General features: G+C 40.2%; 1 protein-coding gene across 2 annotated transcripts in view; it reads left to right on the top strand.

Annotated features, from left to right (window-relative positions):
- MAN1C1 (mannosidase alpha class 1C member 1) overlaps positions 1 to 23,525 on the top strand; it is a 108,606-nt gene that overhangs the window by 33,931 nt on the left and 51,150 nt on the right. For both annotated transcript variants that reach the window (XM_075195343.1, XM_075195344.1), the window contains exons 3-5: positions 7,009 to 7,105; positions 10,612 to 10,727; positions 11,496 to 11,576. In XM_075195343.1, coding sequence (XP_075051444.1) covers positions 7,009 to 7,105; positions 10,612 to 10,727; positions 11,496 to 11,576 — 294 coding nt within the window. The remainder of the gene's footprint in view (positions 1 to 7,008; positions 7,106 to 10,611; positions 10,728 to 11,495; positions 11,577 to 23,525) is intronic.

The raw sequence follows: 23,525 nt of genomic DNA, 5'->3' as shown, positions 1-23,525 counted from the left end.
GGACATGCATACTTCGAAAATCCCTCCCAGAAAAGGCTGCCCCCTTAAAGAATATATCCAGCAATGGGCCTTTAGAGTTAGTCTGTATTGACTTTCTATCAGTGGAACCGGATGAAAGCAACAAGTGTAACATTCTAGTGGTGACAGATCATTACACCCGTTATGCTCAAGCCTACCAGACAAAAGACCAGAGAGCTGTGACCGTGGCAAAAATCCTATGGGAAAAGTTCTTTGTCCACTATGGGCTGCCTGCCCGCATTCATTCAGATCAGGGTCGGGATTTTGAGAGCAAGCTAATAAAAGAACTGTGCGAGGTCTGCGGGATAAAGAAGTCCAGGACTACTCCTTTCCATCCCCAAGGAGATCCGCAGCCGGAGAGATTTAATCGGACCCTTCTCAGCATGATGGGCACTTTGGACACTAAAAAAAAGGCACATTGGAGTAGGCACATCAGCCATTTGGTCCACGCCTACAATTGCACGAAAAACGAGTCCACGGGGTACTCCCCATATCTCTTAATGTTTGGAAGGGAGGCTAGATTACCAATCGATATCTGTTTTGGAATGGACACTGCTGATCCCCAAGAAAAGCCCCATTTGAAATATGTGGAGCAGCTGAAACAAGAACTAAAGGAGGCCTACAGACTAGCGGAAGCAGCTGCATCAAAAGCTGGACAACGAAACAAGGGTCGTTATGATCTACAGGTCAAGGAGCATATTCTGGAGCCAGGTGACAGGGTTTTACTTAGACACTTGGGCCTCCCGGGGAAACACAAGTTAGCCAATCGTTGGCGAAAGGATCCTCATGTTGTGGTTGCAAAATTGCCAGACATCCCAGCCTATCGAATTAGGCCCGAGGGGCTAACAGGCCCTATAAAGACATACCATCGACAACATTTGCTTCCCATCAGAGATGGTGTCCGGTTTTGGGAGGAGCCTGAAACAGATGAGCCAAAAGTGTCCACACCCAGAAGATCACGGCGAATCAGAGAACCGACCACAGAAGAAGATGATAGAGATGATTGGGGGTATGATGCTCCAGGTAAATTGGGAGAAATAGATTGGAGACAAGATATCAGAAGGCTCACTAGGTCTACCGAGGGGGCCGCTGTAAGACCTCCACAAGTAGAAGAAAGGAGAACTATGCCTGCCATTTCAGATGAAAGTGTCAACCCAAGAGTAGCTGGACGGTTGGATTCTCAGTGTTCAGTAGAGGAAGGCTCTAACCAGGAAGCAGACATGGATGGGGACGTCGTTGATCCAGATGGAGGATGCACTGAACGCCCCAACAGGGTGTTGGGGGGAGAGGAAGGGAACCCACCAGTCCAGGGTCGGCCTAAAAGGACCCCTAGAGCCCCAATGATGTTGACTTATGATAGTCTAGGTCATATGACTGAGATTCCTAAGGTGATTCATCCTAGCTGGGTCTATCAGTGGCCATATCTGACTCCCATATCTGTTATGCCAGGGCCTGTTGTGTATGGATGTGAAAGTGTATTTAGACAGGATGTCTTAACCCCTTTAAATTTGCAGGATGTGGGACAAGCCTCATCATTTGTTCATTGTGGACTTGCCCCACAGGGGGAGTGTGTAACCCCTGGGGATGCTGCAGTTGGACTTGAGCACCCAGGGGCTAATAATCACAATTGCATCAGTAAGAAAAGAGATGCATATAGCTATTTACCAGTCAAGGAGAAGGAACTACATCTCCCAGAAAGTTGTTATGAAGAGGGGGCGGAGCCTAAGAAGACTGAGAAACCAGAGGGCGGAGAGAGAGAGAGGGAGAGAGGAGCATCCTGGGAGAGACTGAGCTGTGTGACCAGTTCAGATAGGTGACCCTAGGCAGAAGGGCACTGGATGAGTGATCTGAGCAGAGAGAGCAGTCTGCAGAGATATCAAAGCTCAGTGCAGTTCTGAACAGAACCTGCTGGAAGCCACAGTTTGAAGCTGTAGGAGGAGGTTTGCATGCATCTCTGAAGAAGGACATTTTACAAGTCAGCCATTTTGGAGATAATCAAGTTCAGACCTGTGACACACTGGTGCAGATAAGTTACTGGTTATTTTTATCTATCTGTTGTTGTTCAAGTGGGGTTTGGACTATATCTGGCCACAAGGGCTGAAGAGTTAGGGATAGATGGGTGGGCAGGTAAATATGCACCAAGTGTGTGTCTAATCAGCACTTGTGGAACTACAAGTCCCAGGATACAAATTAGAAAGGATTTTACAGTTGTTGCTAGAGGAGGGTCTGCATACTGTGACTGCTGTACCTCACTGCAAGTGATTTAAAGACCTCCAAAATCTGCAAACTGGACACATGATGTTTCCATGCCATGCTGCATACATACAGAAGGGCCCCAACTTGCAGTGCACTGCTCTATTTGTGTGGTGTGTTTGAATAATGCTGTGTGTGTTTGGCAGTACATTGTAGGGCTATAAGGGAAAATATATAAATTCACCCTGCAAGATATTCACAGTATCAGGAGCAAGTAAGATATCTGATATATTTTTTCATGTGTATAAAGCTGTGACAGTTAATGGTTATATTGTTATATATTATATTATATTGTATGCTGTTATTGATTTATTGCGAGTTTTTGTGTTAACTTGGTGTGCATAGTTAGAAGTGGTGCGCCACTTTCATCCACACTGTTTTATTACTGTATTGTATTGTTTGCACTATTATTTCAAATTATACCAAAGTATATTTTTCTATAAAATTACAAAGCTGCATTTAGGATTTCCATTTAAATAAATGTGCCTGGCTGGCTTTTGCAGCACACATTTTGTCACAGAGTGTTAATACTGGGCAGGGGGTTTCCCGAATCTCCCCCTGGTGTATCTTTTGAACACCCCCCAGAAGAGAAAGCAGAGATTCGGGTGGAGGCACTGAAAACCAAGTACCAAGGTGAGAAGCATCTGCGTGGTTCAATATATATATATACCCTCACAACGCTTAATACACAAGGGGGTGTTACATGTAAAATTTGGATTCAGTCAAAAGGCTGCACTTAAGGACCTAGAAGGCCGCACGTGGCTTTAAATCTGCCGGTTCTCCACCCCTGGCCTAGGAAAACAGAATGAACGGCAGCACATCACTCGATCCCACATAGGAAATAGGTTAAAGATGGCTGTTCCTCACTATCCACCGTAAATGGACATTATTGGTTTCAATTATTCATTATGTGATTTTATCCTATTTCTTGTTTTAATTGTTTTACTTACTCAAAACTTACATTATGCCTCATCCTCTCCTTTTCACTTTTTACCTACGTATTCAGTCTCTTGCACTTTTACTACTTTTGCACTTTTATTAGTTATTCGTTTGCTCTGTGGAGACATTTCTCCTGAGGAAATTCTGCTTGTTTCTAATTTTGGGGGTCTTTTACAATCTCCATTTAAGCGTACAATACACTTTTTTGTGCTGCACATGAAAAATGCATATCCGTGCATCTTTATCAAGCTATTTGTGCATCTCTAACTTGCGTCTTCTTGCATGTAGTGGAATGGGGGAGGGAAGGGGCATTTTAGTGTAGCGCAAGTACAGTAAAGGCTCAATAATAAAATTAATAATAATCGCTTGTCACAACTAGAAATGTAACTTAATTTACATTTGGACGCAAGCTATTATCCACCATTTTAAAGCTGATTTCAGTGGTTTTCTATGTGGATTCTGACAGGAAGTCTGGAGTGTATAGGGTTATATCTCTTACAATCACAGATTTACCTGAAATATTTTACATCTATATTAGTAAATGTTATTGATAGCTATTTTATAAAAAATAACTTTTATGTTAAATTTACACAGTTTGTCTTTCTGTGAGAGATACGGCCCAGGTTAATTTGTTTTTAGAAACTAGTGGTCTATTCATGACCGCAGAGCTGTAGCTATCAATATGCATCACTGCAAATCGCGGGGATACATAACAAAAAAAACGCTGCAATTAACCGTGCCTGGTTTGCCCAGGGAGTCTCGGTGAAACCTCCCCCGCCCCCCCCTCCTCCCCACAAAGTCTTTTTGCTATGCACTGGCAGCTGCTAGTCCAACGGCTATACCCAGTACCTGATAGCATTGTTATTTTAATGTCGGCATTGTGATTGGCAACATTGTCAATGTCGGAGAAAAATCCCCCAGAACAATGCTACAGTGTTAGGAACTCCTTCAGTCAGCACGACAAAACCCGGAGTCTGCTCCGAAGTCTGGTGTTCGCTGGAGCCCCTAGTGGTGGGGACAGACTTGGCTGCAGACGAACGGAGGGTCGTGTAATGTGCACTGACTGGGGAGAACCCTGAGGTTGCGAAGTAGAACACAGCAGTGTGAGATCCAAGCAAAAGGTCAAGGGCCGGCAGCAGGCAGCGATACCAGATAACGAGCCGAGGTCAGGGGTCACAGGCAATACAACGAGGTCCAGAAACAAGCCAGAGGTCATACACGGGAAATCCAAACTAGAATAAAGTACAGGAGCAGGGAAACAGGAACAGGAGCCTAGCTACACAGGAAGCTATAACTGGCAATGAGGCTATGTCCTCACTTGCCTTAAATAGTGAGAGGAACCAATCAGGCAACGAGCAGAATCTCCTCCCATACATGTAGCCAATCCCAATTAAGCCTGACAGAAATAATAGTTCCTCTAAGCACTGGAATACAAAATAGAGAGACAAGTATAAAAGCATACCGCCTACCGTCCTCCAGCGTCCCTGGCAGCTTCAGCTGTTAAATTCATAATTTCCTCCTGCGCCCGGCTGTATGACAGCTGGCCGGGCGTTGCGGCAGTCGAGTCAGAGCGTCCCGGTTGTTGCCTAGGCAACCGGGACGCAGGAGGCGGAAGTGACGCCCGGTCGTCATAGAGACGGCCAGGACGCCTGGGACCGCCGGAAGTGAGTCGCGGCGGCCCTTCGGGGAGCCGCGGCTCATAACATACAGCCAGCAAATTACCTGCCATTTCTACTGTAAATAAAAATGCAAAGTCTCAGTTGCACACATTTGCAAATGTATGTTAAAGCCACCCGCCACTCCACGGCACTTTTGCTAATAGGGTGGTCCTAACTCTAAACAGTGAGAGTCCCATATATTTGGGCCATACATATATGTGTTTTAAATTGAGAGCTAACTTACCAAGAGGTACCCCAGAAACCTCCAAATAGCAATACAGCTTCAGCACTCCCCCTCAGCTCCTGACACCAACATGCCTCTCAGACAAATACAGAAGTGGAAGTTGCTCAATCAATTTATAAGCTCATAGCAGGTGCTTGAAAGGGTGGGATTATCCTAAAAGGAACAAACAGAGAGAAAAATGGCAAGTCCTTTGCTGGCTATAGCAGTGTGCTAGGGGATTTTTGTCTGTGTTTATTCCTTTTAGGATAACCCCACCCTATCAAGCACCTGTTATGAGCCTACAAATTTATTGAGCAACTTCCACTTCTGACATTGTCAATGTCGCCAATCACACTAACGACATTGTAAAGCTGTCTGTATAATTTTATAGATTACAGCTATCTAACCTGTGTAGAAGTGTACCTATGTAATTAAGAATAGTAAATATATAGAGGGTCAAATCGCTTTACAAAATTGGGGTTTATATATAGATTCACTAGATAAGACTACTCTAACAAATCTTTTTAAACTATTTAAGTCTACTGAATGGTTTCTATTTAGACAGCTTTGATAAATAACTATTTTCCCTGGCCCCGTCATTCTTTATTATTATATAAGTTTCTAGTGAGAATGACTAATCGTTTTGTTGGGCTTCACCTCATCTCCTTCCCCCACCCCTTTCCCTTTGTTCAATGCGGTGTCTTTCCCCGCAGCATATTTACATTTTACAATTTAGCTAATTATTAATTTGTAAATAAGATTTTTAAAGAGAAAAATGAAAGGAGAAACTAAAGGAAAACCATTACATGGATCACCTGCTATTGTTTGCTATACCTTATTTTTTATTTTTATTTTGTATTTTAATTTCATGTAATTTAGTTTACTTTAAGTTATTAATTTTGCAAATTTTATTCGAAGAAATACCTTATTGGCTGTATGTTTTACTGTTCTCTTTTCTTTTTTTATTGTTAATAATACAAAGAATAGTAAATATATTCCTTACCATTGTGCATTTTCCTCTCCTTCCAGTACACATTACTAATATTTAATTTTTGACTCATCCATTAATTCATCTAACCTATTTTACCTTGGCTCCATTTCGTTTGACTCCCCTTATCCATGCAGTACTTGTTTTCTTTTTCCTTTTCTGCTTTAAATAAGCTTTTATTACCTCTCAACTGTCCCAATTTGGGCGGGACATCCCGATTCCTGGGGAGGCAAAAGGGGCAGAGCTTAACTTGAAAAATTGGTGGAGTTTAAGCAAATATGTCCATTTGTGGATTGAGTTTGGGTAGAACGGGGCATGACTTATTTTGTCGCTTGGTGTTCTAAATTTTGGGAGGTATGTTTTACTAATCATCATCACCTTCTCATCCACACAATTATTGCTGTTGGTTAAACAAAAACCTTAACCAAAAGGAATAACCACCTTTATTAGCAGTTATTGCTTCTGCCAGTAATATATCATCATCATCATCATCATCATCATTTATTTATATAGCGCCACTAATTCCGCAGTGCTATACAGAGAACTCATTCACATCAGTCCCTGCCCCATTGGAGCTTACAGTCTAAATTCCCTAACATACACACGCAGACAGACAGAAACACAGACCAGGGTCCATTTGATAGCAGCCAATTAACCTACTAGTATGTTTTTGGATTGTGGGGGGAAACCGGAGCACTCGGAGGAAACCCACGCAAAAACGGGGAGAACATACAAACTCCACACAGATAAGGCCACGGTCGGGAATCGAACTTATGACCCCAGTGCTGTGAGGCACTGGGGATATATATCCGACAGTTCCATGATTTTATCCCATAGACCTTCATTTACAAGTCACTCCATGCCAGAGTTAACAAGATCAATGCTTTACATGTGGTTTATACAATGTTTCTTTGTCTTTTCAATTATAGATGATGAAATTTGCATGGGATAACTACAAGAAATATGCTTGGGGGGAGAATGAGCTGCGTCCATTAACTAAAGATGGTCATTTTGGAAGCCTATTTGGTAAGGCTCATTACTAAAAAACTACTAGTACAATAAATCTGGATGCTTATGAGCAAATGAGCTTTTTTTATTTATTCTACAGAACCTATCAGAAAAAATTCTAATAAACATTCATTTTATACTTGCAAATGCAAGTTGAGCAGGCATTAGCATATCTATCATACAATGTGGATTTGTTTAAAAGCAAACCTCTGCAGCTGCAAAAGACATAAAGTTGGAACATTAATCACAAAAAATAATTCCTCCCCCAGTGTGCACCATTGTATTTGTATCTTTTAAATTAAAGAATAAAATAAAAATGACGTGCAATATATATAATACAATAAGTATAATACACAGGCAAAATAAAGAATATGCATACAAAATTGTAGCCAAACAAGACTTCACAAAATGAAACAAATAGTAAAATAATGCCAATTTAACAATAACATTAAGTAAAACATAAATGGCAAAAACTTCATGAAAAAGTCGAAAAAAAAATATAGACTAGGTAAATTGAAGTGCATGCTATCTTAGCACACATATCTTTGATATGACGTGTCATAATGTACCAAAATCCATAATTAGGCCAGTTATAAGATTATTCCATTTAATGAGAATTTAGCTGGACCTGAATGCAGAATATACATCCTTTGGGGCACATACCTAATGAAAAGCTTATATATTAGCATATCAACATGTAGTTGAGTTTTCAAAGCTTCCATCGTAACTGGGCAAAGGAATGTGGATGGATAGTTCCACAAAAGTTGGGGAAAGTTCTGCTGTAAGAATACAATTTACTAAGTGTTGCATGGAACTGAGGACTATCTGAATCTGTTTGCCAAGGATCAGTGTAAGTAGATCTGATGAAAACTTTTAATTTTGCAATATCATAATTGTCAACTTTTGTAACTCTCCCCTTTTGGAGTTCCTGGAGGTCAAGTGGCAAGTGCAGACGGTCGTGGTGCTCCTAATCATGTCATTGTGCCCCCGCTTATGTGGAGCAATGCGATTAAGGGCGAGTCGCATCATTGAGGCCTCTGTCCCGGCCACTTCACTAGGCAGGATCCGGAAGAAAGGCATGCTGTCCCTGGGGCCTGGGAGAATTGCCTGAAATTATGGAATCTCCTGGACATTCCAGGGAGTGGGCAAGTATGTATTAGGTGTGATTTGTCAAACCAATATCATAAGATAACTGGACAGACAATGAAAATATGCTTTAAGGCAGGCCTGTCCAACCTGCTGCCCTCCAGATGTTGTGAAACTGCAAGTCCCAGCATCCCCTTCCAGCTATCAACAGGTTGTCTACTGGCAAAGCATGCTGGGGCTTGTAGTTTCACAACACCTGGAGGGCCGCAGGTTGAACAGCCTGCTTTAAGGTGATCTTTTAACTTCAACTGCTCCAGCTTAATGAAGATTGGGAAATAATTATGCAAAACTATTTGGATGTGAGACTTGGAGGTTATAACATCGTAAAATGATTTTGCAAATATTTTTTTTTATGGTTGTGCAAATAGAGTTGTTTTTTTTGTGCACATGTTTTCCCATATATTTGACCAGGCTTCTATAGTTAGACTGCTGTAGAAAGGTCTCTTCTCACTTAGTGACGTAGGAGTGTTAAGAAAGGTTGTTTCTGAAGTTGAGGTAAGGATGAGTTACAACAGGAATTCTCCTGTTGTGTCATAGCAGTGTTGTAATTCCTCACTCTTGTTGAGCAGCGCAAACCCAAATCTCCTTAGACACTTGCAAGATATAACAACAAAATGGGATACAGGAGAACCCCAACATGACTAATATTTAGTTATTAATAGTTGACCAATTAACACAGCTTCAAGAAAATACATACATATACACAAAAACCTAGTATAGTACATTATTTTATAAATATGATTGTGATAGATCCTCATTACATAGTTACTGAGGTTGAAAATAGACAAACGTCCTTCTAGTTAAACCTTTTAAAGTTCTACTCTGTTGATCCAGGTTCCATTCTCATCTCTAATACAAAGAACACCTTTATCTAAGTTGTCAGCCCTTCAAAAACATATTGTAATTTTTAAGCATTATTAAATCTACCAACAAAGTAAATAGCACTCCTTTAGACTTTTATACCTACAAAATTGACAGTTTTAAATGAATTCCCTTTATTTTGTTTACCTCTAAATTTTGCTGTCTGAGACAGGAGTGACGCCCCAGATTCCACCACACATGCAGAGATCAGCTTTTTATTAGATCTTTGGTTCAGATGTAATAGTCATTAAACACACCGTCATTTTAATCTGTGGACATAATCAGTTTTGACATCGTTTGTACTAAATCAAATGGCTAGTAAGCGCATGAGTCACTACAATTGTCTTACTTGTTGAACAGCCAAAAATTTCCAACCAGCCAATTGACTTTGCATAAGATATTGGCATATATATCATATGTCATTAATTGTCTCATACTCTCAAAATATTAATATTTGAAACTCACAAAAAATGATAACCTTGGTGTGTCCAGCTTTAAGATACATATCTAACTAACTGTCCTCTTGTTAACACCAAGAGGGAAGGAAATGGGTAGAGTGCGAAGAGTAGAACAATTTTATGTACTTTGGTTGGCAAAGTCTGGTTAATTACAGGTGAAGTTCAATTAGTCTTACTTGCTTGCAAGATTTATCGATGAATCACATTAAAAACATAAATATAATTGTTTGACATTTAACTGAGTGCCATTCAATCTAATACACTAAAACACAGATTAGTTAAATTGTTCACTATAAAAATATACATTTGCCTGGTTTTAAACTTGGAAATTTTGAATGGCTTATGTGAACATATTGTGTTTATTTATGGAAGTTATGTTTTCATCAAATTGTTGATCACATTTAGAAAGAGAAATATGTTGTGTATATCTGTTTACTAGTATGTTTATTTAAAATATTTTCGAGTTTTAGAGTATGGGAGTCTATCACACATGCTTTTTGACTTCACATACTGCTCTAGAATGGGTTAGATAAACATGTATTTATATTTGACATTTATTATTATGATTTATTCATACACATACTGTACAGTATGCAAGAAATGTTCCCTCTTAAGAGAACACTACCCAGAAGGCCTTATGAATATTATGTTGAATACAAACCAGTGCAATGAAGTTTTTGCTAGAGTCCTGTTTTTTTTTTAACACTGACATTGCTAGGTTACTTATGTAATATGAAACAGTACATGTTACAATTAGTACATTATATAAGTTGATTCATCCAAATAACGTCAAGTACTTTTCATATTGTTCTGAGCCAATTATAAATATTGAGTTTTAGCAGGTAATAAACAGGTGAACTTAATAGATTTATTTTCCTAATGACTTTATAACTGTCCAATATTTTTGCCGTGTTTTGGTTTCCGAATGTGTTGCCTAAACCAAGGTAGTCCTGTAGACTTGTGCTGATAAAGTTCTGTTTGGTTCCTTGAATTATTATAAGTTCTAGCTCAACATAAGAAAATGGGACTGGGTTATAATTATATTTTCTCGAAAAACAGGGGGATTAAAAGGAGCTACAATTGTGGATGCTCTGGACACACTCTTCATCATGAATTTAAAGGAGGAGTTTGAGGAAGCTGGAAACTGGGTTGAGAACAACCTTGATCTGAATGTGGTAAGATAATATCAAAGATCAGTCCTGGGTAACCTGTTCTACTCAGGCATTGAGTAGAATTTATCTCCCTAGCATGCTGTGTTTTGTAGTCCAGACAGTGCAGCACTAGTGGTGAAACCTATCCAACATGGTAAACATGGGCTAGCAGGGGGCATTTGACCTCATGCTGGTCCCATAGTGGGCTACCTTGGGCTGAGTCACAGGGCCACCTGCACGTTTTTCCTTTAAAATATTCCTAATAGGCTGTTGAGCAAAATCTCACCCTCCCCCGGCTAAAATTTGCCAGCCAGGCCCTTGTGTTTAATCATCTGGTATGTATGGAAGCACAATTATTGGCTATTATAGGTCAATAAGCCATCAATCAACCACCAACATAAATACTGATTCAAACGTGTTCAGTGATGTTTATTAAACTAACCAATAAATTAGTGGTTAAACAAATTTTTATTAACAGTTTATAAAGTCACACAACAAAATATATAAGAGCATAAGCCTTACAAAACACGTGTTTTATGTTTTTATTTTAAACAGATAATATCACTAGTTGCTAAAGGTTTATATAAGCTGTAATATAAAGGGAAAATACAACCATTTTTGGGGTATTTGGGAAACGCTGCCTAGCCTAAACCTGAAGGGGGTTACCTCTGTACAGAATTTCTCTGATGAACTTGTAAAATGTTATGATTTTTTTAATCAGTTTCTGTCTATATTTATAATAGGAAAATGTATCAGTCCCTGGTATTACCCAATATATATTTTCATTATTAGAATGGAGAGGCCTCTTTGTTTGAAGTTAACATCCGTTACATAGGAGGATTGCTCTCAGCTTACTACCTATCAGGAAAAGAGGTGAGTGTAAAATGCAGTTGTTATTTTTTTAAGATCTTTATTTATAATATCCATCACACAGTGTACAAAGACAGAGTAAGAGCAGTGAGGGCCAGAAATAATTGACATCTTGCAAGTCAGACAGAGAAAATGTAACAACAAGAAAAGGCACAAATATACAATGTAAGAAGATAAGCAGATTTTACATAAAGGGCTCACTGTGTATGTTCCTGTAAACCTCACATCAACCTTAGATTTCAAAACATTTGCATGCAAATAAACACACGGAGACATGTATAAGTTATTAAAAAATTGCCAGAACTTTTATTATGATTTTAACTTTAACTAAACCTATGGTGGCGGAGAAAGGGCACTGCGACACAGCTCTCAAGCTGATACACTATATCACAAGTGGACTGGCGCAAACCGCCGTACGTCCACAACCACGGGGAACAAATCCCATCATAACTTGCGCTGAGTTGGCGTCAGAGTGACTGCCGCTTTAAAACTCACGCTGCCCTCCCTCACCGAGCCGGACAGGGACCCTCCTCACCGTAGGACCAAAAGGAGTTACTGTTGCCTCAAAGGAGGGCAGTGACCTACAACAACTACCTGTGCGCCCACAAATCAGCTGCTGAACGCAGTGCCTTCCTACCGCAACACTAACCCAGAAATACTCATAACGAGGAGTGGGTGGGTGGGATCTCGTGCTGTGGAATGAGGCAGAACAGGAAGTACAGCCTACTATACCAATCAAGGTCCCTCCCACTGGAGCTCACATTGGTCGGTCCCAGCCCTATGTTAACCCCTTAAGGCAAGTGTTCAACTTACTACAAACCATGTCGCCCTTTAAGTGCGTTCGTCCCATGAAGCCTCACTTGTCATTCAGGCAGCTGGCCAAGATAAAGTATAGATAAAACTATACAAGCATAAGAGATGCAGGAGTGTGACGTTTTTATATTTTAAGGGGGGAGTGGAGGGATGAAAGGGAAGGATGGGGGACGGGGAAATAACTGAGACCTGGCATGGGACTCCTGGCAGCCTATATAGGGGAACAAAATTTGATATTATCTAACAGTCAATTCAATCTACTGGATGTATTTATAAAAAGAGGGCCAAGACGTCCTGGACATGATTATTGGGGGAATTGGAAGCAGGTGGGCTATCTCATATATAAAAATCATTAGTGTGTTTGCCGTTTGTCCGGTTATGCATTCAGACACCCCTCCATGGAATGGGAAGAAAACAACGCATTGTGGTCCAGTTGATTCCTGGCCAGGTTTTAGGAGGGTTAGGGTCCCAGTTGGACCTCCCGTTGTTGTACGCTGGGCAGAACTTTGATCCAGGGAGCCTGTTCTGGGTCTTCCACTGGATGGATTTGGATGACATCTTAGCTGCTAATTATTTTTAAAATGTTGACCGTTACAATTTTAAACCCGGGCAATGCCGGGTACTTTAGCTAGTTATAAATAAACCAATCACACCAAATTTTGTAAAAAATTGTGGGACATATTATTTAAGTACGCACATTTTTTTTCCATGACGCCAGATACCACATTTTATTTAATAGTTGTCTTGTCTCTGTTAATCACCTCTCACTTTGCCTTCAAGTATTTTCCCATGCTGCTCCCCACTTATGGAATTCCCTACCACGCCCAATCAGGTTTTCCCACAGCTTCAAATCTTTAGACATTCTCTGAAAACCCTTCTAATTTTTTAGAGTTTACCTTCTCTCCAATAATACTATTCACACTAACACTCTCCACTCTGAGTCACACTCGCTCCTGTTGTTGCAGCTGTGCTCTCTTCCACTTAGAATGTAAGCTCTCAAATGAGCAGGTTCCTTTATTACCTTTTTTTTCATATCTGCATTTATTTTGTCTTCCTTGTATGTCCCTGTTTTATATATGTCCTTTTTTCCCTACTGTACGGTGCTGCGAAGTACTGTGGTGCCTTATAAATCTACGATAATAAACATAAGAGTTGCTGTCTGGATTTTTTAGAGTTCTTCGCAACCAAGCATCTGGCCGGATTAAGGATCTTTACAGATAATTTCCAGAATGCTTGCCAAGAACATCTAGCGGAGAACCCTGGAGAAAAGACCAGGGACATTTAGGGATCAGAATTTTAGTGATATAATTGATAAGGGTAGCCACACCATGCCAAAACAGAGACATTTTTGGACAGGACCACAAGATATATGGAGGAAGGCTCCCACAACCCCTCCAACATAAATCAGAGGTGGTTTTGTATATTATTTTTAGCCAATTAGGAACTAGATACCATCAATAGTATATTTTATAGGCATTTTCTTTTACAAGGGATGAAATAGAAGTAGTGGAGATCCTCTCTCTAATTGTTGGTATACTCCTCTGGTGGCCTATCCAAAAAAGCCTCCCATTTTCATGTTCATGTACAGGAGTAGTGCTCCGTTTAGAAGTGGTGAAGAGGTTATATAGAATGGAAATAATACCTTTTTGAAGAGGATTTTGAATACAAAAAGGCTCCAGTGAACTTAGTGATTTCATTGTATCAATCTTAGGCAGAAAATTTAACATAGTGTCTCACCTGTAAGTATGTAAACAGTCTGACGAATGGAAAATCAAATTTCTCGGTAGTGGAATACATTGGCCAAAAACAAGTACATCTCTAACCAACTGATTCCTTTCTCCTGCCAGGATAAAAAGCAAGGGTGAGATTGCCCAGGAGAGAAGTCAGTGTTGTCCCAGAGAGGTGTTATGGGGACAGGGACAGAGGTGGTCTCAAAATGAAATTTGGAAAGGTCCCAGATCTAACAGGTGAAAGAAATGACTGGATGTAATCCTATTAAAGGAGGCCTATCACCAGCCAGAATGCCCAATGCTGAACCCAGAAACGATATTTTGCAGCAGGAGGATTCCAGATCTATTCATCTTAGACAGTGTCCTTTTGTAAACCATGCCATGGCTTGGCTCAGGTGAACAGCAATAGAATATCTGGAAAGCCCCTGCATCCATGAAATGTAGCTCTACGCAAAGTGGTAAAGCTGGTGTGTGGGGGCTTGTGTTGCCACTCCAATTTGGAAAACCAGTAATTAGGGTAGACTAAATTAGGGTAGGCCTGGGTACCTTCACTGGGAAGGTCTGAAAGACATAGAGTAGGCGAGGCAGGACATTCATTTTGAAAGCAACTATTCTGACCAACCAGAGATAATTAATTTTTTGCCACTTGACCAGATCCAACTTAATTATTTTAATGATTTGAAGAAAGTTTTCTACATGCAGAAAGTCCTATCCGGAAATAAATATTTTATTTTAGACTGCCGCCAGGAGAAGTTATAGTTACTCTAAAGAGTTCCAGGTTGGGGGGTGGACAATGGAGAACGAGGGATTCACTACCATAGGTAGTGAGCATATTGAACAGGTTCGAGAGAGAAGTGTGAGGGGAAGTCAATGTAAGGAGAATATCATCCGCAACTAAGTTGAGTTTAAATTCTCCAGACCCAACCATGACACCTTTAATATCACGGGAGAGGCTGCCAGGTGTTCGATTACAAGCGCAAATTTCAGGGGTAAAAGGGGGCACCCCTGACCTGTGCTGTTATTAATCAGAATTGAGGACGAAAGCATTCTATTTACAGAGACCCTGGCAGAGGGGCCTGAATACAAGGCCTAGATCCCCTGAAAAAAATTGCCATCAAAGTCAAATCTCTTAAGAGTTTCTAACATAAATGGCCAAATAATACATTCAGAGGCTTTCTCTGCATCTGGAGAAAGCATTAGGACCGAGGTCTTAGAAGAATTAATAAAATGGATTAGGCTGATGACTCGTCTGGTATAATTGTGTCTGCCTGGTATAAATCCTACCTGGTCTTTGTGAATCAGGTGGGGTAGTATTACATTAAGGCATTCTGTGAGTGACTCTGCATAAATTTTGATGCCCGTGTTCAAGAGTGAGATGTACCTATAACTGGCACAATCCAATGGATTTTTTGCCCTCTTTCATAATAACAAAAATCTGAGCTTCAAGAGTTTCTTTTGAGCAGGATCTGCCCTTTAACACACTGTTGAACAAGTCAGCAAGATAAGGTGAGAGCAGTGAGTTATATGTCTTATAGTACATGGCTGTAAATATGTCAGGGCCTGGCGGTTTGTTTAATTTTACAAATCACAGTTTTATGGGCGTCCCAGAGGAGCAAAGGTGAAATTGATGAGTCAGCATTGGTTGTATAATAATGTCAAATTTCAGTGTCAATTTGTGATTCTAAATGAGGATTAAGTAAAATTCTATCATGTAAAATGCAGTTTAATAAAAATGTCTCATTGCTTGCATTTACATTGATAACATTTGTGATGACAAATGATAATTCAAACTCCATCAGGTGCATTGCTTTAGAATAAAAGGATTGAAATAAAATTAGCAAACCCACTATAATGAACTACAAATATAGACAAACGATTAATATATCCTTTCTCTCAGTTATCAGAAACACATACAAACATAAGGGACAAAATCTTTTTACTAATAGATCATATATACGGTACATATAGTCCTTACGTATGGTACATTATAGTTCACTAGGTAAGATATTATAAGATGTTACTAAACCACTCACAGAGGTGATTATACTTGAAATCCCAGTAATGTGTTACCCATACATGCCAACTTTTAAGATTTCTCGATTTCTCCCCCGGGGGAGAAGTCATGTGACATTGTTGCATCACACCATAGCCCCGCCCCCACTGTTGAGGGGGCAGAGCTTAATGACACAATTAAGCCCCACCCCCTCCATTCACTGCCGTGAATTTCGGCAAATGCGGGAGCTTTGTCTACTCTTCTGGGAGTCCATGAGCACTTCCCTAAATTCGGGAGCCTCCCGGGAATTCCGGGAGAGTAGGCAAGTATGGTGTTATCCCATTTTGTTACTAAGTTACCTCCATATTTTATCAGTCCTTTGTGTGTACACCTGTAACTACATAACTACAGGGAACCTTTTGTGTGTTTATCTATGTGTAGGTGCGTGTATTGATGTGTATCTTTAAAGCTAAAAATAATGTGTGTTTGCGTATGATATCTGACGTTTCTCTCTGTGTACGCATGTGTATATGTATATTTTGGGAGAGAAAGAGAGAAAACAAGCATGCATGAGTGCATGCGAGTGGAGTTGAATGTGAGCATGTATAAGACGGTTAGAATGTTTGTTTGCTTATGTGTTTGGGAAGAGGAGAAAGAAAGTATATACAGGCATGTATGAGAGCGAGAAAGTGTTTTAGGGTTAAATTAATTAGTTAAATAGTAGTACCTGGAATATGCAAAGTGGACAGGAGAACGTGCTGAAGGTGCAGGTAAGTAGAACTGTTGTGCAGTGGCAGAGAGAGACTGAATGGAGATGAAGGCGGACTTCTATAACCAAGGCCTCATTCTCCCATCTGTTGGCTGGTGATCTTCTGACAAACAATATTGACATATAATATATTTATTTGATATCACAAATATTAATATAATGTATAAAGTTTACTGTTAAAGCAACAAAATTAATTGGCACGATTTCAGCGTTATGAGACGAAAAGCAAAATATAATAACTCAAAGTGCATACCAGTTAGTGTCCAAGCAAATGTAATATAATATGCAAAAAACTCATAGTACCATGAAAATAACAACTTCAAAATCTTGTTTTGCACATCAAAAAGTAAAGTGCCCACACATTAAACTGGAAAAATGAGAACAATACAATACAATACAATACAATTACATGCTGTCAATTACAGATCGCCAAACCATCTACATATATCGAACCAGTTTAACGAATCCGTTCTAAAATGGATAATTTTACTGGGAATTCTTGATGAAAATAAATCAAGCTAAATATAAGAAAGTCGAACAGGTTCATACATGGTGTAAATGGCTTTATAATGTTTAAACTAAATGTTTTATATTTTTGTGGGTGTTAAATACCAACTTTGAACTTCAAAAATGTTTTGAAGAATACCGTATTTCCCCATGTATAAGGCACTCCCATGTATAAGACGCACCTTACTTTTGGCCCCGAAATTTGGAAAGAAAATATTACGGTAGCTGTCAAAAAAGGCAGGGAGAGTGCAGTGCCGTAACTAGACATTTTGGTGCCCTGGGCGAGACAGGACACCAGCGCCCCCCCCATCTAAGTGGGGGTGGCATTTGACAAGTGGGTGTGGCCAACCTAATGTGGGTGTGTCTAGCACTTTACTGAAAGAATTTGTATATGTATGTGTAATATATATATATATATATATATATATATATATACATATACACATACATACAAACACACAGTGGTGGGATTTAAATAAATTAACAACCGGCTCTCTGGACTATTTAAAGTATGCAAAAAATATATAGTGATAGGAATTGTAATATTTTATGCACTTAATGCTCAAATAAGAATTGTGATACTAAATTGTGTGTTTTATTTGCATAATGGGTCGACGTAGGTTGAAGTGACTTTAATATATTGTGAGAAAAAAATTGTGATGCCTTATCCTTGTGAAACGAGAGAGAGAACCTCTGCTCCACAAAAGGAAATCTTCTTCTGCAAAACTAGATTTACCCTTGGCAAAGCATGCCCTGACTCCACCCAACTTCTCCCCTGCGCCTGTGTCGCTTTCTGATCCTCCGCAAAAGCCACCATTTGCAGTGCAAATTTGGGCACTTTCGCAAATCAAGGCACCCGATAGAACCAAAGCTGGTTCTGCAGGGGTCATTGGGTGTTTTGAGTTTCACAGATGTCCTCCAGAGTGTATTTACCATTCGCAGTGATACAATTCTTCTATATTGCTAATTTATTGGAAGTGAATATTTCCAGGAATACATTTTCAGTATATTCCAGGCCAGACTCCTTATCACTCTGCTTGGACTATGTTCCTTATTTACATCGATTTTACTCTGAACACCAAATTTTAGCATACTTTTAATTCTGTGAGTAGACACTTTTGTTTGATCAGACCAACATTTACATACCCTCTTCCATAGCTTTATTGAACCAATGCAAAGCTGCTATGTGCAGTATCTGACTCAGAACATCCTTTACATTGCACGCTGTGCTATTAGATTACAGAACACAGCAGCATTCGAGGTGCTAAGATTGAATTCTAGCGACACCCATATCTCAGCACATTGTATATCATTTCCTGAGAGAGAGAGAATGAAAGTGAAATTGAGATTATTTACCCTACAAATGAGGACCTGCATAGACGGGAAGGGACAAACAGCAGACCTGGAGGAGAGCGCAGACACGAAGCAGCGGTGCATCACTCAAGATGTGCCTATGACTTCCGCAGTGGAACGCATGTGCGTTCCACAGACAGGAAGTTTGGTATTTGGAACGCAAATTCCGAACTTCCTGCCTGTGGAACGCACATGCGTTCCACTGCGGTAGTCAAAGACTTTTTTTTATCACTGCCAACAGAGCTAGGTAGCGGGCGGCTGCTGCGCCCTCTTTGGGCTTGCGCCCGGGGCGATGGCACCGCCCGCACCACCCTAGTTACGGCTCTGGGAGAGTGTAATGGCCGGCTGCTCTGATAGTGATCAGAGCAGCCGGGCAGCACACTCTCCCTGCAATCGCTGCCACTGTGCCTCTGTCCCCCTCCTCCTGGATCCCCGCTGACACTCTCTGCCTGTCCTTGCCTGCTGGATCCCCGCTGACACTCTGCCTTCTGCATCCCCGCTGACACGCTGCCTGTCCCCGCCTGCTGGATCGCGCTGACACTCTGCCTTCTGCATCCCCGCTGCCTGTCCCCGTCTGCTGGATCGCGCTGACACTCTGCCTTCTGCATGACCGCTGCCTGTCCCCCGCCTGCTGGATCGCGCTGAAACTCTGCCTTCTGCATGCCCGCTGCCTGTCCCCCGCCTGCTGGATCGCGCTGACCCTCTGCCTTCTGCATCCCCGCTGCCTGTCCCCACCTGCTGGATCACGCTGACACTCTGCCTTCTGCATCCCTGCTGCCTGTCCCCGCCTGCTGGATCGCGCTGACACTCTGCCTTCTGCATCCCCGCTGCCTGTCCCCGCCTGCTGGATCGCGCTGACACTCTGCCTTCTGCATCCCCGCTGCCTGTCCCCGCCTGCTGGATCGCGCTGACACGCTGCCTGTCCCCCTCCTACTGGATCACCCCCCCTCTCCGCTGCCCCTGTAACGCTACCCCTGTATCGCTACCCCTGTATAAGACGCACCCAGGTTTTGGACCCAAAATTTTGGGGAAAAAGGTGCGTCTTATACATGGGGAAATACGGTACTTTTCCTATGAAAACTATTATTTGAACAATGTTTTTTAAAAAAAATTAACCACACTAATTTTGTCACATTGCATTTTTAAAAAATGTTTTACTTACATCGCATGATATTGCTGAAATCATGTCCTACAATTACCGTATTTCCCCATGTATAAGACGCACCTTTTCCCCTCAAATTTTGGGTCTAAAAAAAAGGTGCGTCTTATACACTGCAAACGCTACTTACCTCAATGAAGAAGTCGGCACCTGGTGTGAGAGAGGAGTCCCCGCTAATCGGAACAGCGTGTCCCCGCTGGCTGAATGGAACAGCGTGTCCCCGCTCCGAGAGGTAAGGCACTCAGCTAGGAGCCACCAGGGCCATCCGACCATTCGAAATGGTGTCTTAGCCCCCCCGCTGGCTGTTTGGAACAGCGTGTCCCCGCTGATTGGCAAAAGAACCTTAAGGTCCTTCAGGCGCCTCCCACAGTCTCGGAGCTGTCAGTATTTATGTAATACATCTTTTTTTTCATTTTGGGCCCCAAAATTAAGGTGCGTCTTATACATGGGTGCGTCTTATACTTGGAGAAATACGGTAATTTTGATGATTTAATGGTGAGTTCTATAAAATTCTATACAATTTTATTGAGCATTATATTAAAATGTGTGTTCTAAAATAAATATAAATCAATTTTAGTTGGTAAACAGTATCATTAGTGAAGATATTCATTGTCCATTTAGAAAGGCAGAGAAAGCTATCATTAGTGAAAATGGAACATCATTTACAGATCAAAATGATACATCATCATCATCATCATCACCATTTATTTATATAGCGCCACTAATTCCGCTGCCTTAGTGAAATAGACTTTTTGTGTAATTAGTAATAATTTGACAAAAATGTTACCACCTATATATACCGTAGTCTTTCCTTGATGGTGCAGTTTTCTAAAATATTGTCTGTAAGAATATATTTGATCTGGAAATGAACTGGTTAAGGATCATACTGCAGTTTCAGTGCTATTTTCCTAATTGGTTGCTAGCTAACTTTCTAATGTAACTAACTGTTGCGCATACATGTGATCATCAAATGTAAATAAAAAATCTCCGGAGTAGTGCCTTCACTGACTCCAAATTACAAACCGAAGATTACATTAGTCAAAGTCCTATTAATATAAAACACATTATGTGTTTTGTACACAAAAGGAACTATGATGAATATTTTGCAGTGATTTACGTCTGACCTCTGGTGGATAAATGAAACGTTTTTTGTTGTTATCTGTTTGTTTGTTTTTACAAAGTGTAGAATTGAACAAATAATTGCTAAGTATGTCAATTTCTATTTTATTAAGTGACTTCAGTACATATATGTAAAATCTGTGTAGACCAGTAGTGGGGATTTATATTAATCCAGAATACTCTTGTATTATTAGGCGTAAAATGCCCGCTAGAGTATAAGGGGCAGAAGAAAGAGTGGTTTTCCTCTCCTGCCCCTGCCACTGCTCCTTTGACACTGTCGGTCATTGCACTTGCTCCTGCAGCGAGCAGCTGGTGATTGGAACTTCAGGAGAGAAGCAATGTATAAGTGCCTCCTTAGACCGCCAAAGAGGGTGGGACTCCCCTAGTGCCAACGTATTGCACAACACTGTACAATTAATTTTATTCAATCCTTGCTCTATTGGAGTTTGCAATGTAATTTCCCACTATAGACACAAACACACTAAGTCATTTGTAGCAAGGGTTCAGCTTCAGTGACCTATTTTGTCCTAAACACTAAATTGTGCTCTTATTTTAAAAAACTGCTCTCAAAATTGGCTGAATTCCTCCAAACATTTCCATAAAAAATAACATTGTCAAATTGATTCCAGATATCAACATCTTCTATGACATTCAAAAGGTATTACATCCCTAAATAATTTATTTCACACAATGATGGCATAATTACCTTTTATCCCACTGCAGGAATAATTCAACCTCCCTTCAAAAGAATTTTATAAATTTATACAAATCAGGCATTGGATATCCAAAATAATAAAAACAAGCCGCACCCTACGGTAAACCGGACCCCTATATTGACTAAGCTCACAGAGGTAGAGGGAAAAGGTGCTAATATCTTTTTGGTATACTTATCAACCCTAGACATAGTACAATAATCAACCCCTCAAATGCAATGGGGAGAAGACTTGTAAAATACTCTCTTAACAGAACAATGGGAACATGTTTTTGTAAATTTCCATTGTATGGCTGAATGCTTAAATCATACAGAGATACTGATTAAACTATCAAATAGACTGTATCTGACCCCTACAAGGCTCCATAAAATATGGCCTAACAAAACAACTGTACCAAAGTAGGATATCATACATGTCTTTGGAAGTACCCTTCCATTCAAACATTATGGAATGAAGTATGTAATCTTGCTAGCAAGGTTATTGGTACAACAATTACCCCCTCTCCAGACTTAGCGCAATTACACCTTTTAACCACCTCAAATTTTAAAACATGACATATATTTAATTATACCAACAGCAACAAGGGCTGCAATAGCCCAAAATTGGAAAAATACATTACCACCAACTAGTAAAATTGTTGCTAAAATCTAATATAGGCTCAAAATGGAAACTCTATTCTAAAATGGTATAAATGCTACAAGTATTTCACTGATTAAGAATAGTCCAAAAATAATCAGCCAAACAACAACAACAACTCACACCATTCAACTTATTTGATCAAGAGCACACAATATAAAAATAAAACAATAATGTACATCTCAAACCTATAACTATATCTGTTGTTAAACTATCCCCTCTCCCTTTTTTCTTTCTGCATCCCTAAATTTTGAAAAAGATTCTATAAAAATAATTGATAAACAAAAGAGCTGTATACTTTTGGACAGCCCTTTCTCAATACAACATGCACAATGTCTCCATTGTTACCTGAAACAAGAGACAATTTACACTGTGTTTCTCAGTGCTGGCAGACAAAGTACTTCCAAAGCTCTACAGTAGAACCCTATGGAAACTTTTACATAGAGCTCTGCTCAACTCTTGATAACCTGTGCTTGTTTTCCGCTATAGAGAAAAAGAGCGGTATTTGCCGTGGTGCATTTCCCTGTTTTCCCAATGATGGGGCCTCCTCTATTTTCTGTACAGTGGGTGCATATTTTACTAAGAAGGAGTTGTCCTAAAATGGCCAACAGTATATGTAATAAATACGCTCAGTGGTCACTTTAAGTACACCTCCTTATTAATGGAAATATCCAATAATGTGGCAGCAACTCAAAGGATAAAGCATACAGACATATTCAAGTTATTCAGTTACTGCTCAGACAATTGCCTTCTGGGTCACTCCTTTTTTCTAAGGTTTACAGGGCTTTCTTCAGTTCTGCTAATATTCAACCTTGCAGTGCATGTTCACTGTGTTTTCTATAGAAGATTTACTGCATACTTTCTGGTCAGGAAATAATAATAACAACCGTGATTATGCTGCAAGAAGACGTCACTGCCAAACCATCATGACATAATTTATTGTTCCATAACAGTTTGTTACTGTAAACAAAACCGATATTAATATGCAAAGCAAGTGTCATACTCCCAATTATAAATAAGTAGAAATTAAATTAAGAAAATCTCTTTTGGTCACTGCAATATAAAGCAAGCTCCTCATTACAAACACACTATATCACGTTACAAGGTCTTATTTGCTCTAAATCCCAAACACACTTAGTATAGTGAATTACACAAACTAT

Source organism: Mixophyes fleayi, chromosome 2 (assembly GCF_038048845.1).
Source record: "Mixophyes fleayi isolate aMixFle1 chromosome 2, aMixFle1.hap1, whole genome shotgun sequence".
NCBI lineage: Eukaryota > Metazoa > Chordata > Amphibia > Anura > Limnodynastidae > Mixophyes > Mixophyes fleayi.
The sequence above is the reverse complement of the archived record's forward strand: the minus strand, read 5'-3'. Positions and strand labels throughout refer to the sequence as shown.